General features: G+C 34.3%; 1 protein-coding gene across 2 annotated transcripts in view; it reads left to right on the forward strand.

Annotated features, from left to right (window-relative positions):
• Window positions 1-15,497, forward strand: part of GLRA3 (glycine receptor alpha 3) — a 169,551-nt gene that overhangs the window by 36,110 nt on the left and 117,944 nt on the right. For both annotated transcript variants that reach the window (XM_023226760.2, XM_023226766.2), the window contains exon 2: window positions 3,868-3,995. In XM_023226760.2, the coding sequence (XP_023082528.1) occupies window positions 3,868-3,995 (128 nt within the window). The remainder of the gene's footprint in view (window positions 1-3,867; window positions 3,996-15,497) is intronic.

Here is a 15,497-nt window from a genome sequence, read left to right on the forward strand (position 1 = left end):
AGAGTGACATCAGCAAAAACAGTAGAGTAAGAAAAATACAGGAAAGTAAGGACATCGATAAATTCTCTCCTTCATGAAAGCAACAAGAAAACTGGCAAAAATATAATTGTGAGAATCAAACTTTTCAAAAGTCTGACAGTTAATCAGAGGCTTGTAGTGATTCCTGAAGTTGTTTACTAAAGAAAAACATCTTTCTCTTAGTAAAAACAGTGGGATTTATGACATTATAATTTGCTCTATTTCCCACCCCCTCACTTCAGCTCTGTGGTGACAAAGTAAACCAATAGCCCCAAATTACAGGACAAGTCCACAACCTGGCAACCACCAGAGGAGACGACATGGAGTCTGAACTCCTTCAAGGCCTTATTCTTTAAGAATGATCATTATTTGACTTGTCTGCAGGTTTTCTGGAATACACCATTTGCAAATCTATTTTTCTGTGACCTAACTTGGAGTTCACCCACCGCCAAAAGCCCTTTTCCTGGATAGAAGTTTGTTTAAAACATTTAGAGTCAATTTTTTAACCTCACAGATGCCTAAGGCAATCAGTAATAGTGGGGACAAACAATATGCTCAACAAAAATGTTAAATGGAAAAGCATTGGAATGATATGTCCATATGGGTTTGGAAAATCGGCATATATTCCTGGTTATCTGGAAAGCCACACATATGGGCTGAATTTTTTTCTCCCAAAACTGACATGTTGAAGTCCTACCTGCCACTACCTCCAGACGTGACTTTATTTGGAGGTAAGGTTTGTCACCTTACCAAGAGGTAATTAAGGTAAAACAATATGCCCTAATCCTATGTGTGTGGTGTGCTTATAAGAAGTTAGAACAGACACACATACAGAAAAGATCAAATGAAAAAACAGAAAGTGGACATCTACAAGCCAACAAGGAGACCCTCCGAGGAAGCCAACCCTGCTGACAACTTGATCATGGACTTTTAGAATTGTGGGGAAGTTACTTTCTGTTGCATTAGCCACCTGTTCATGATACTATGTCATGGCAGGCCTAGCAAAGTAACACACCCAGGGTTGTGCGCATGCTCAGAAAAGACCTGAAAAGACCCTTAGCTCTCAACTCTGGCTGACTTTTAGGCCTCACACAAGTGGAAGTAAAGTCTAGAGTAATCACCTGCCTGACATAGTGTTGAAGGTATGACCCCATGACACAGAACCCCCAGCAAATACTGAGAGACTTATTGGTTCTAGAAGTTAATAAAATCCATGTTCAATTACTAGCTGATCTCTAAGCTAACCAAGTAGAATGGTCACATATTATAAAGAAAGTAGACTTTACAGAATTAGCTCAGAAAAGTCCATTTAAAAAAGAGCAACAACAACAAACTCTGGGGAGAAAAGACAATATGATTCCCAGAGTTATATTACTTAAAATGTAGAGTTTTCAATAAAAGTTATAAGTTTCACAAAGAAACAAAAATGTATGGACCAAACACAGAAAAAATGCAATCAATAGAAGCATGCTTAGGGAAGCAAAGACATTGCAATTACGAGACAAAGACTTCAAATCAACTATTTTAACCACATTTAAAGAATTAAAGGAAACCATGTACAAAGAGCTAAAAAGAAAGTATGATAATATCTCACCAAAAAGGAAATTATAAAGAGATAGAGATTGTAAAAAGAGAACCAAAGAGTAATTCTGGGGTTGAAAAACAGCCTGACAGAAATGAAAAATTCACTAGAAGTTTGGTATTAGTTTCCTATGGCAACTGTAACAAATTACCACAAAGAACAGAAATCTATTCTCTAACAGTTCTGCAGGCCAGAAGTCTGGAATCAGTTGACTGAGTCAAAATCAAGGTGTGAGTAAGTCCATGCTACCTCCAGAAACTCTGGGGAAGAATCCATTCCTTTTCTCTTCCAACTTCTGGTGGCTGCCAGCATTCCTTCGCTGTGGCCATGTCACCCCAATTCCTGTCTCCATGGTCACATTGCCTTCCTTCTTCTGTCTCTCATCAGATATAATTCTGGCTCCTTCTTATAAGGATGAATATCCTTATATGTTGTTGCGTATAGAACTGCCCATGATAATCTAGGATAATCTTCTCACATTCAATGTGAGGGATTGTGATTCAGTATACACAGTCATCTAGTATGTTTAAAAGAGAAGGAGGCAGAGTATTATTGGTTCAGATCAAGGTAAATTGGTATATTTGTTGGTAGGAGGATGTAGAAGTTTATTTTCTGATAATTGAAAGGAGAGATTTTGCAAGGGAAATAAAGAGAATGGTTTAGAAGCAGCAGCATGTAGCTACAAAAGCTCCAACGATGCTTTTCCACACTATTCTTGAACCACGGAATATAAACAAATGCTTCTTGATAGGACAGAAAAAACTTACTTAAAATCAGATGGTAGAAGAGAGCTCTAGAGTCATTGAGAAGATAGATTTTTTTAAAAAAAATAACTTTAGTATTATAATGATTTTTTTATTAGAATAAACTTCCCAGTGACCACAATGACAGTTTGGTCGAGCAATAATAATCAGAGATAAAGGATCACGAAGTCATATACAGCCAACAGAATAGAGAGAAAAACACTTCCACTCTGGAAGAAAGCAAGAATGACAGAATGAGAATCACTGGGAAAAGTGACTCAGAGTGCCCAGAACAGGACAGAACCTCTAGAACAGGGCAACAGCTAATAGACACTGTTACTTGTGATTCTGTGCTTACAGAAATCTCAATCTCATATTATCACCGAGATTGATGAGATTTTAAAACTGTGCCCATGAATCACTGCATATATCCCTGTGGTAGACAACTTAATGATGATGACTCTAAGTCCCAATTTTACTTCACACTAAAATTCTGGCAGGAGAAATCTAAGGAATTTAATAATTGATCTTGTTATGATCATACGGTGACCCAAATGGTTTGAGATTTGGCAATGTCCTGAGTTGAATGACAGAGCTGGGAGCAAGTGATGATTGATGATCTTCAAGAAGTCACAACAGCTTGAACACATCAGTTCCAGAAAGTCAGTTTCACATTCCTGAGCAAAACTCTGTGGATAAAAAGAACCATTTGATCTTAACAAGCAGGCCCAACTTCTGTTGGAGAAGCCTATGTAAGTGATGACCTGGACAGGAGAAGTAGCCTACACTTTGGGTTTCTGGGAGAAGTAGTTGGACACAAAGGGAAAAATTTGGATGAAAAGAATATAGGAACACACTAGCTTTCCTGTACACAGGTTCTAATATAATATCCAGGTACACATGGTACATTTATGGTTATTTCTCAGTCATGACACACAAATTTTAGATCTGAACAGAAGGTATTGTAGATTAATGACATGTAGGTGAAAGTAGAGTGAATTTAACTTGGTGTGTTACCAATTCAGGAAACACTCTAATTGAAGAAAAAAATATAATTGTTTAACTTATTAGACAGAAGTTTTTTACTGCTAAGAAAAATTCACAAAACCTGAAAGGTGATGTTTTCCCTCAATAAAAACAATAAGATCGTAGTTCACAGTTGAATTTTCATATTTTCTTACACCTAAAGCAATAAGGATACATTTGGTTAAAAATTGCTATCAGATATCAGACTTTTGTAAATACAGATTTGAAAGCTTAATATTTTGGAAGTGGCCTTTATTTTCAGGTTTAATACAAAAGAATGTCACCTCTGACAACTGGACTGAAGGATATGAAACCTTACAAGTATTGACTATAAATCTATAAATGTCTATCTTATTATAATCTTCACTGTATGATATCTAAAGTCTTATGTTTTGTTGCCAAACATATTTAGCTTAGCATTGCTATTTTGTATTTGTAGGCAACAATGATTAGAAATGCTCCTTTTCGTAAAGTCTATATTTTTGTTCTTATTTGTAGTTTGGTTGCCACAAAGGAAACAGATAGTGCAAGATCTCGAAGTGCTCCAATGTCACCTTCTGATTTTCTGGATAAGCTAATGGGGAGGACATCAGGATATGATGCAAGAATCAGACCCAATTTTAAAGGTAATTGTTCTGTTTGCTACTTTATATGTGTGTTTTAAATATGCTTCAACAAGGTACAATTTTAAATTGATTCCACAAGAAATTCTAATGCTTATTTTCAACAATCTTCCAAATACTGCATTAGTCACAGATGTATCTTGAAAAAGAAATCCATTCCCATGTTATCATAATTTGCCTTCTTTGGCCTAGCTATGTTTTTTTTTTTTTTTTTTTTTTTTTTTTTTCCTTCGCTGTTACAATACTTCTTGTCTTGACCAATGATTTTAGGAATATACATGTATGTATGTATCTTTTATTTAATTATTCTATCAGTTTTCTAACTAACTGGAATGAAATCTACTTTAATTGCTAGTGATGCACTTTCCCATTTTTTAAATCTGCCACTGTAGTACTCTCTATATTGTGAGGAATCTAACCATTGTTGAATTCACCTATTGGGAAATAGGCTGGATTGCTAACTGACAGCCTTTGAAATATATAAGACATTATTCCACCTACCAAATGCTTTACCCGAATTTCTAGGAAATAATGTAATTGTCAATTATTTAAGACTACCACTTTGTATTCTTCTGTTTAATATAGTTGTAACTAACATGTTTATATAAGGATATGTAACTTATCCAGAACCACAATATATCCTGTAATTTCACTTTAATGGTAAAATATTAGAAAGCTGCTTCCAGACCCCAACTTATTTAACATGTCCTTGAATATTACTTTACCCAGTAAAGAAAATAAACAAAGTTAAAGAATATATACTTTTTTCATGGGATTCAGTTAAGCTATTTCATTGCTAAAGTTTAAAAAAGTGTTGTCTATAATGACCATTTTTTCTTGAATTTGTCCTTATGGAAGAAAAAAAGAATTGCTTAGCAGTGGGTGAAATAATTAACTAGGATGAAGTAAAAAATATCAAGGTTGGGTAGCAGTAGCAAAAGAAGTAAAACTCACTGATAATGTCTGAGTAGAACATTATGAATGGATTCAATTTTAGAATGAATTTAATATTTAATTTGTGGATCACACTTCTTGATTTGTTTTTAAGCTTTTCAACCATAAATATTTTTAACTTCAGGAGGAAAACACGGAGTACAAGCTGTGCAAAAATATTACAGCTTATGGGGTACAATATACAAATGAAAATGAGAAACAAAAATAGTACAGCTTATGGGGTACAATATACAAATAAAAATGAGAAATTTCAGTATTTTAATGATCTTTTCCAAATTGAGGGAAAGCAGTATTCCTGTGAATCCGCTGAGTACTAATTAGTAATTGATCTTGAAAAATATGAAGTTGTCATTTAAATAAACCACAAGAAACATAATTGGGAATTAGCGGATTCATTATGGTGAGTCCATATTCAGTGATTCAGAAGTATTGCTTTCTTTTCACTGAAAATTAAAGAAGAAAATGCATTCTATTTTTAAACATCTGCGAATATTTAAAAATCATGTAAACAGTCTCAGCAGATATTTTAATAAAACTGCAGATAAGTTACTAACCACACAAAAGTGGCCTCAGAGCTTTTGCCATTCTCTTGGAAAGTTTAGTGTTGGTTTATTATTTTAACAGTTTAAAAGACAATAGAAACGTTAAACTATTTTAAAATGTGATTATTACTATTTATATATAAGCTCAGGAAAGGACCCCAAGGATTTGGTGTTGCTTAAAACAATTACTGATTCCTTTCTAAATAAAAATGCATTCCTAAAAATAAGCTGATCACCAAGCCAGATCAGAGGTGATTAGGTTTTGGGGGAGACTAAAATTCATGCTTACACCCCAGTGTCACTAAATGAAGAAAAAGAAAAAGAAAAACAGAGATTTTTCTCTCATTGTTTTTCAAAATATATTGTGCTCTAAACATTAGGAAAAAAATGCAGGCTGCATTGAATAACCAAAAATAATATTATCAATTATACAAAAATAATAGTTTAATGGGTTAGTTTTTAGCTAACACTTTTTGCTTTTTCATCTTTTGCATGGGTCAAACATCATTGACTTTAGCAAACATACTTATAACTCCACTTCCTAATTAAGCATATTCAACTCTGTTTCATTTCATTGGATAAAATAACATCATAATCTTTTGACCATCATTTCATTGCCCAATATTGGAATAGAAATAAAATAGTCTTTACATGCCATTTCTTCCTTATGGCTAACAGGAGGATATGTAGGTGCTAACAAACTGAATCCAATACCTAACAGAAGATATTTACACAAAAGGAGGTGAGAAGGATCAGCCCTTGTGTCATCATGTACCAGGGGTCCACCTCACCTCAGGCAAAAATAAACTCATCAAACATAGAGGTAGAAAATGAAGAACCTGTTCTGATAATATTTCAATCATTTTTTTTTTCTCTGTGGTAGCTCACATGACTAAAAATACAATCCCTTGCCATGCTGATTCTGTACCTTTCCCCACATCAATGCTTTTGGAAGAAATCTAGTTAGCTCATCAAATGAACTAATTTAAAATTGGTGTTATGTATGCTTTCCCAATCAATTGTCAAAGACAATGAATTAATAGTAAGCGAGTTTAGAGACATTAATATTAGTAGTATTATATTATATTAAAGTTTTTCAATAAGCATGATTATCTAAAAGAGTTTTAAAAGAGGAATGGGGGCTCATGCCTCTAATCCCAGTGTTTTGGGAGGCTGAGGCGGGAGGATTCATTGAGGCTAGGAGTTTGAGATCAGTTCTGAGACACCCATCTCGCCAAAAAAACAAAAACAAAAACAAACAAACAAACAAAAACTAGTCAGACATAGTGGCACAGACCTTTAGTCCCGGCTTCTTGGGAGGCTGATGCAGGAGGATTGCTTGAGCCCAGTTGTTCGAGGTTACAGTGAGCTATGGTTGTGCCACTGCATTCCAGCATGGGTGACAGAGTAAGACTCTATCTGCAAAAAAACAAGAAGAATGGGAATTGTAATATATGTAAAAATATATTACAATAACCAAAATTATTTGATCCTCAATTCTTCTTAAACACAGAGAAACATAACATACCTAGATAAGTGATCAGTTGATAGAAAAGTGCTTATAAAATATGAAAGCATTGGAAAATACCTATATGTTTACTCTCTCTAGAATTCATAAGTTTTGTAAAAGGCAAATATAAAATTTCACTATGGACATTATCAGACAATTAACAGAAAAGAAATGGAAATGTTTAATCTCATTAGCAAAAGCAAAGTATATAACAATAATATGGCATTTTTACCTTTCAAAGATTTAAAAATGAGAAATGTTCCAGTATTATATAACCGAAATTATAGACACCAAAATTATGGTGTTTGTTTCTATTGTTCGGTCACTTCTCCTTAAAAAAGTACACTTTAAAAAAATCTCACCTCTTGAAGACTATGTAGTTTAATGGTATTAAAACATACCACAGAAAAGTATAAATACATAATTCTCTTAAAGCACTTTAAATTGGTATTGACCATGGATAAGACAGCCTCTTCCATCGAACATTATTTAAATCAATACTGAAATAAGCTAAAATAATTAGGTGCTTAACTCATTAACATTATCTTTCCTTTTCACTGATTAATCTGTTCTCTTCCCCTCCAGAGTAGTATTAATTTATCTGAAACATTTTTGAAAATCAGATTTCTCCGATAATGATCCTGTGCCTTTAGGATAATTTGACATAAGTATAAAAACTACTTCAAATTTCTATTACATCTTAGTCCTATTAAATATAATGATTTTAAAAACTATTATTTAAAAGGCATTTAATAATGATACATGGGTTTAGAAATGTTCTGAGAGCTGCTAAAAAGAACTAGAAAGTAAGGCTGCAAATATCACTCAACTAGTTGATCATGCAATAGAAATTAGAATTTTGTCCAAGTCATTATTTCAAAAATTTGGTCTTAAGGAGGAGAAATGTTATATATAGAAATGGTTATTTTTATGTTCACTTTGGCAAAGGTCATTGGTAAGAACAGTGAATTTGCATCTGAGTTTTGATGTTATCAGGGGTTCTTTGTGTGTGTGTGTGTTTTTTTTTTTACCAACCTCATGTCAAATCGGGTTAGCTTGTTATTTTTTTATCCCATGATGTGACTGAGAAAAATATATGACACATTATAAAGGCAAAAAAAAAAAAAAAAAAAAAAAAGGAAAAGAAATAGTTATTTTTATTTTGAAAATGAAAATGATAGGTAGATTGTACCATTTTTTTCTCAGAATTTTGAAATCTTTCCTCTTTAGAAGCCATTTTGGTTAGGGAAAAGAGCAGAAACAGAACTGGCCCAGTGAGAGAAAGTACCATGTACCCAGGCACAGACTACAGGCCGTGGTGCTCACTGGACGGCACTGCCTAATGGTGTTACAGAGTTGGAGGGACAGATTAAGAATTAAGGGAAGACTTAGTAATCCTTGAAAATGGTATATATACACCCACACACACATATAAATTAAAACTTGAAAACTAAAGAGTAGGGTATTCTAGCCTTGTCTCCATTCACTGAAAAACAAAATAAAATAAAATAAATTAAAATAGATTTTCATTTTCAAGACAGGATTAATGCTTATATATTTTCTGAGTTCTGAATTTTCTGATTTTTTTAAATTAATAGACTTGTTTTAAAGAGAAGTTTTAGGTTTACAGAATAATTGATTGGAAAGTGCATATTTGCCCTCTCCTCCCCAACAGGGTACCCTGTTATTGGCATCTTCATATTCTTGTGGTATATTTATTATTATTGATGAACCAAGATCAGTACATTATTATTAACTGAAGTCCATAATTTACATTAGAGTTCATTCTTTGTTCTGTACATTTTTTATGGGTTTTGACAAATTCATAAAAACGTGTGTTTATCATTACTGTATCATACAGAATAATTTCACTGCCCTAAAACCTCCTGTGCTTGCGCTATGAGTCTCTCTCGCTCCCACTTCCCCTCATCTACCCTCAGTCTCTGGCAATCAATGATCTTTTCACTGTCTCTAGAGTTTTGCCTTTTCCAGGAAGTCATATAATTAGAATCATACAGTATGTAGACTTTTCCAATTGGCTTCGTTCAGGTAGCAATATGCTTTTCAGGTTCCTCTGTGTCTTTTCTGGCTTGATATCTCATTTCTTTTTATCACTGAATAATATTCCAGGATAATCTCTTTTGTATGCATTTGACATTAAAGAAACTTTATACAATTATCGAGCTGCCGAATTCTAGCTCAGAAGTTTGCAGATGTTGATTCATTGCCTGCTGACATTTAATATCATAAAGAAGTCAAATCTCATTTTGATTTCTGCTCCTTTATATATAGGCTATTTTTTCCTGCCTATCTCTGGACATTTTTCAGTAGGAGGATTTTTGCTTATGCTGGCACTGTTTTGTGTTATTTCTGTAAAACAATACTTCTCTATTTTTTAAAAAAAATCTGCTATCTTCCCCTGTCATCTGTGTCCAGCACATTTCACTCATCCCCTTCTCTCCTTTCTGTTTTCGCTCTACATTTAAAGAGAATTGTTCAGATTTGTCCTCAGAATCACAGATTTGATATTACAGGGTACCATTTATCCAATTTTTGAATGTTTAGGGAGATTTTAACTCTGTAATTGTGTTTTGGTCTCTTCACAATCCTCTTTATCCTAAACCATTTTCCCTGAATGCGAAGTTGTGGACGTTGTGTTACAAGTTGCTACGCAGGTGTTAATTTGTATGTTTGTTTGTTTGTCAGTTTTATTATGACAATAGTAACAATCGTGTACCTGAAGTTGCTAAAAAAATGTCTACAAGTGTCAGTGATGAAAAGCAGCGGTTCACCCTCAACACTCACGATGCACAGTTCCACTTCTCTGAGGCAAACACTCCAAAAACAAAATGTATTTCTGTTGATTGTCTGTTCCAATCTGTTTGATTGCTTTCTAAGCCTTTCGCAATGCAGGCATTACGAAATTCCTTTTCACTAACTAGACTGATAATTTAATGCCTCGTTTATTGCATTCTGCCCTTTTTGTTTTTCTTCTCTGCCCAATGATTTGTTGTGTCATCCTGCAGGATAAATTCTTTATATTGTTCGTTCTCTTTAAACCACTAGTTTTCTTATGTGTGATAGAATGTCTGTGACTCAGGGAGAATTGAGGGGTGATTAGCTTGGGTGGGATAGGAGGGCCATTTTTCTACTATTTCTCTACCTCGAAAGGGAACTCTGACACAGGCTGCATTGTCCTGGCCGGAGCTTTGCTTAGGTGAGTCTTGAGATTTGACCAGGCTTTATTCTTGGGTCCTACAGATGGTGAAATAGAGCAGACTTTAGGTTTGATGTACTGTCAGGTACTATGTTTGTCCTAATCATCAATGAATTTATTTCCATTTCCTCGAAAATTCCATAGGGCTAAATACCAGGACACCGTTGCTCAACAGAAATACAGAGGGGAAGCAGGAAGCTTTCAAGACAGATGCCAGGCCCTCTCCCTGGGGTCCTCTTCTCACTCCCCACCTCCTTCTCCTCTCCATGCGGTCCCCGCTTGCTTTTATTTTAGGCTTGCCTCTGTTTCATTTGTCCACCATTTTTATCTGCCTCTGTATTTTATGTCATTAAACTAATTATAATTTTTCTCCTATTCTTTTTGGTATGACACATTTATTCTCATCAAAATTTGATTATGTAATATCATTTTTATGTCTTCAGAGAGAAACAAAATGATGTTCAATTCTCTGTCTTGAAACAGAAGTTTCTAGATGTCATCTGAAACTAGAAGCATGTTTAACATAAAACAATTGAATTGCAAGTAAAAGTGCATTTATAAGACAACAAAACATTATTTCACTAGAATATTTTACCAATCACTGCTGGATTTTACTTCTTTCTTTTGATCCTAATCTTGGTGTCCCTCCGTTGGTCTCTTATGACACTTAAGTGCAACTTCAGAAAGTATTCTCTCAGTAATCACCCAATTCTGTTTTCCTCCCAAGTATTTACTGCATTTTTGTTAAGTTTTCTTATGTTATCTCCAGTGGCCACTCTCTTTTTATGTAGATATAACTTTTGTTTGCCTTCACAATGTATTTGTGGTTTCTGTCTTTTACCCTTAAATATTTCACTAATCCTTTTCTCTCTTCATCACGAATTTACTCTTTCTAGTACTCTATTCTACAACACCATCTATGCCAAGGGTGGCCTGTGTACCCAAACTCATTTTCTACATGTACTTTTATTAGAGTAAGTGCTAGCATTGTAAAGGTCTCCTTTATCCATTTTTACCATTCCTATCCACCAAGATACTATTGTTCTTGAATAACATTTACAATTGTTTTTGAAAAAGGTACATTTCTATTTGAATTTTTACTTAAAAAGTCATTTTAACAAGAAGTATCTCTTCAATAATAACCTCTTCTAAAACTATACATGTTCATTTGAAATGTTGATGGAGATGGAATCTGAACCCTGAATTTTTTGTTGGTATTTGCTTTTTGTTTTTAATGAATTCTTTCTGTAGTATTTTTTTCTCTTTTTTGTATTTTACAATAATCTCAAGCTAACGGAAGTGTTACAAGTACAAAGGCTTTTTCTGAACCACTTCAATGTAAGTTGTTGACCTGATGCCCCAGTACTTGAGTATTTACTACAAATAAAAACATTCTCCTCGATAATCACAATCTAACCATTATAACAAGAAAAGCAGTTGAATATATGGCTGCCATCTAATTTGCTGATCTTTATTCAAATTTCATCCATTATCTGATAATTTATGATAAAAGGATTCAGTTTAGAACCCCTTCATATTTTATTGGTCATTTCTGATAGTCTTTTTCAGTCTGAACCAGCACTTTATTCTTTCCGTGACTGTCACGATGTTGACATTTAAAAAATATTCTTATTCAGTTATTTAGAAGAATATACTTCACTTTGTGTTTGTCTAATGCTTCCTCATGATTCAAATTAGGTAGTACATTTAGCAGGGATATTACAGGAATGATGATATGTTTTGACTGCCTTCTATTTGATGGTGGACCATGTCAGATTTTGCCATTACTGGTTATGTTTACTTTGATTACCTGATTAAGTTGGTGCCTGCCAGGATATGTCTATATATACCCACATATAAGCATAAATAAACACACATATATGCATGCACACACACAAACACACACACACATTTATACACCAATTTTCATCTATACTTCCGTATCTTTTGAAAACCATGAGTTCACACCAATTATCTCAATACCATATGTTTAGTCTAGTTTCTAAGTTTCCATACTTTAACTTCCTCTTCCAACAGTCAGAAACCAGGCTCCCATTATCCTCAATATAATTACTTATTTAATCAATATGTAATGAATCTCCCTTGTTTGCTGCTACTTCTTCTTTTACACAAGTGCCTTCCTCAACCTGGTGGAACTTGGAAGCCTCCCTCAGGTTCATCTCCTTGTGTAGATGCCTGTTCAGACTCCATCTCCGCAAGCCAGGATGGTCCCATGGAGACATACACCTTGCCCATCTATGGTTCTAATACCCAACACCAGGCTTCTCTATCATGGGCACATCCTCCTCTCTCACTGGGCCTCCAACATTTCCTGCATGTGGAACTTCTCCACAATGTCCTTCTCTCCTGCCTGAGGTTACTACAACCCCCCTCAGCCATCCCAGTACTTAAGCCTATTTTGCACTGCCCAAACCAATGACTTCAGTGCAGCATTTGGGGGAAGGAAAGAGAAGGGAAGGGAAAGAGAAAGGGGAAGAACAAACAGGATTCTGCTTCTATGCCATGGTTTATACCTTTCTAAAGAACCTAACAAATAATTTAAAATCCAGATTTTAAGTCATCAAATATTCTTTGTAAATAAAAAATAAAATAACATCTCTCCTTGTGACATGTGTGTGCATTTATCTAAAATAAAACAAGTTTCTAGTTAGAATTATTTTGAAATTTAATCTTTTAATTGCATTCTGTGTCTATAAAAATGATAAAACTTTAATACAACATTACATGAAAACTTCTTTTGTCCTTTTTTATGAACAACTGAGTTCTTTGTTTGTTTTCTTACTTGCTCTAGATCTGCCTAGTGAACGATTTTTCCCCAATATGAATAACAATAATATCACTGCCAAGATTTTGCATTGTACTTTGCTATTCTGCCATCACTTCATGTCTTAAACTAAAGAGCCATCTTCTATTTCTTTAAAATAACACCTAAATGAAAACTTACTGCTGAAAACATCTGCAACTACTGTCATTTGTTTTTAAGGACTATGCCTAAAGTCGTGAACAATTTAAAAGCACAATTTGCCATATGGATGCTATGGCAGTTATTTGCTCTGTTGCTTAACATAGGAGTGTATTGGATAGATATAACAGCTTTTGCATTGGCACAGAGAAGTAGCAGATTGGCCAAGAATGCTAAACGGGTGCTCTCTGTAATGGCAACAGAAGATTCATAATCTTCTCTGAGCTTCGTTCTCTACACAATTTTTGAATGTCTATGTCAAAGCTAGGATAGAAAGACTACTCCAAGATTGCTGCAGTAATCTCACATGGACCAGAAACCCAAGGGGTAGAAGGTGGTACCTTTAAAACATTATGATGCTGTATCCTTTTCATTCTTTGTAATCTATCTCCAAGGACTGTCATTGTCCTAGGGGGTCAAGTCGCTTCTCTCCCCACCCCAGACTATTATCATAAATTTCTGTTTTTTCTGTCTCTATGCTTTTGCCCAAATGCAAACATTCACGAGTCATGTTAGTTCCTACACTTCCAAAATCAAGAAACTGTTATGGCTCCAAAGCTTTCTTAAAGTAAATTCCAAATACCTTGTTAATACATTGAAGAGACTCCATGATCTGAAATCATTTTTATTTTCAAACTGATTTTTATTTGAATATTTTAAAATTTTAAGTTACTCTTATTTATTCATGTATATCTATCAATCTGCCTTTCAAGTAAGTGTCTACCATAGTTTTGAAATTTGGAGTTAGGATTTGATGTCCAAATTCATTCACCCTTCTTTCTGCTGAAGAAGAAAATATATACACAAGTAAATAGTCAAAGGGGAATGAAATCACACTTTTTTATGTTCTAATATCCACGCAAGGAACATGTTATAACCATATGGAGAATAAAGTTTAGGCCTGAGACAATTGTGAGCTACTTTATTTGCACATGAAATTTAGGTTTTGAAACCAGATGACTTTTCAGCTTTAGGAAGAGCTTTCTGCTTCTTACAGGAGGACTGTTACAGAGGCTGAGGCTGGAGCCTGTTTCAAATACAATGAGGCATTATGATCCCAACTATTAGTTAAAGCCTTAATTAGTCAATTCTTTGACCATTATTCTTCTGTGGAAACATGTCATTTTCTTTATTTCATCCATCGGCCTTACGATTTGAGCCTCTGGTCAACTAGGGATGTCAGCACCATATTTTAGAAAGAAAACAAAAATATCAGAGGTTTCCTCCTCCAAAGACTGTACCTAACACTGCTCCTTTCAGAACCTTCCTGGAGTCATTAGGATGTGCCACACAACACTTGCTCCCAGGGGACACTGCAATGTATCAGAACGCATTTCACTAACTTCAGAGCCTTGAAGCCTATGCTGAATTTTTGTCTTCATTTGCTCTTTCACCACTATTATCCATAAGCATATAGAAACTAATTAAATTTATAAAACGAGACAAAATATATTATAGAGAATACCTCATCCTTTATTCAATGCCTGTGGCAAATTAAAATCCAAGAAATAAAGACCCTTTCCCTTTCTAAACTAAAATAAGAAAAATTATCTCCCCACTTTTTTATTTACTTCTGTTTCAGCCACAAGGATCCCAATCCAATGGAGCTAGCATGTTCTAGTAGTAGCTTCCCCCGGGTCATGTTTCCCCAACGGCACCCAAAGGGGGTAACCCATCAGCATTTTATTTACAGGTGATTTAACCCAATTCTGATGTTCTTATGCTTTCCTTTTACCAGAGAGCATGACAGAATTTATCTCAAGCCAAATAATGTTCCTCACATTCATATTGCTAGTCCAATAAAAAAGATTGTAGTATTATCTGGGGGAACAAGAGAATAACCTAGAAAATATGAAAGATTGGTTTTAGCTTTCCAAGGATGCCAGTTGGCCTACAGATACTTTTCAGAGTTCATATTAGACTCACATTAAGAAAAAATTAACTTCTGACAGTTGTAACCTCATACTTTTTCATGATGGAATTTTGTTTTAATCATGGAGTAAACTATGTATATTTCTCTCTCATATAGTGACATATAAGACACTGCTCTCATCTTACAAATTTTAGAAATTTCTAAACTCTTAGAAATAAGCAATGAAGATATTTTAAAATGCTCATTAGTAACTAAATACAGCACCTCTAAGATTCAGGCCTTTTCTTAGGTTCTTATTATTACATGTTCATCCTTCATATTTAAAACAATTTAACTTCCCTATTGGTTTGAATTATATGTTCTAGACATTCCCATGTTTAGTAAACTTTAGGCCCTTTCTAAGTACATAGCATCTACTCTGTTTTA

Source organism: Piliocolobus tephrosceles, chromosome 3 (assembly GCF_002776525.5).
Source record: "Piliocolobus tephrosceles isolate RC106 chromosome 3, ASM277652v3, whole genome shotgun sequence".
Lineage (NCBI taxonomy): Eukaryota > Metazoa > Chordata > Mammalia > Primates > Cercopithecidae > Piliocolobus > Piliocolobus tephrosceles.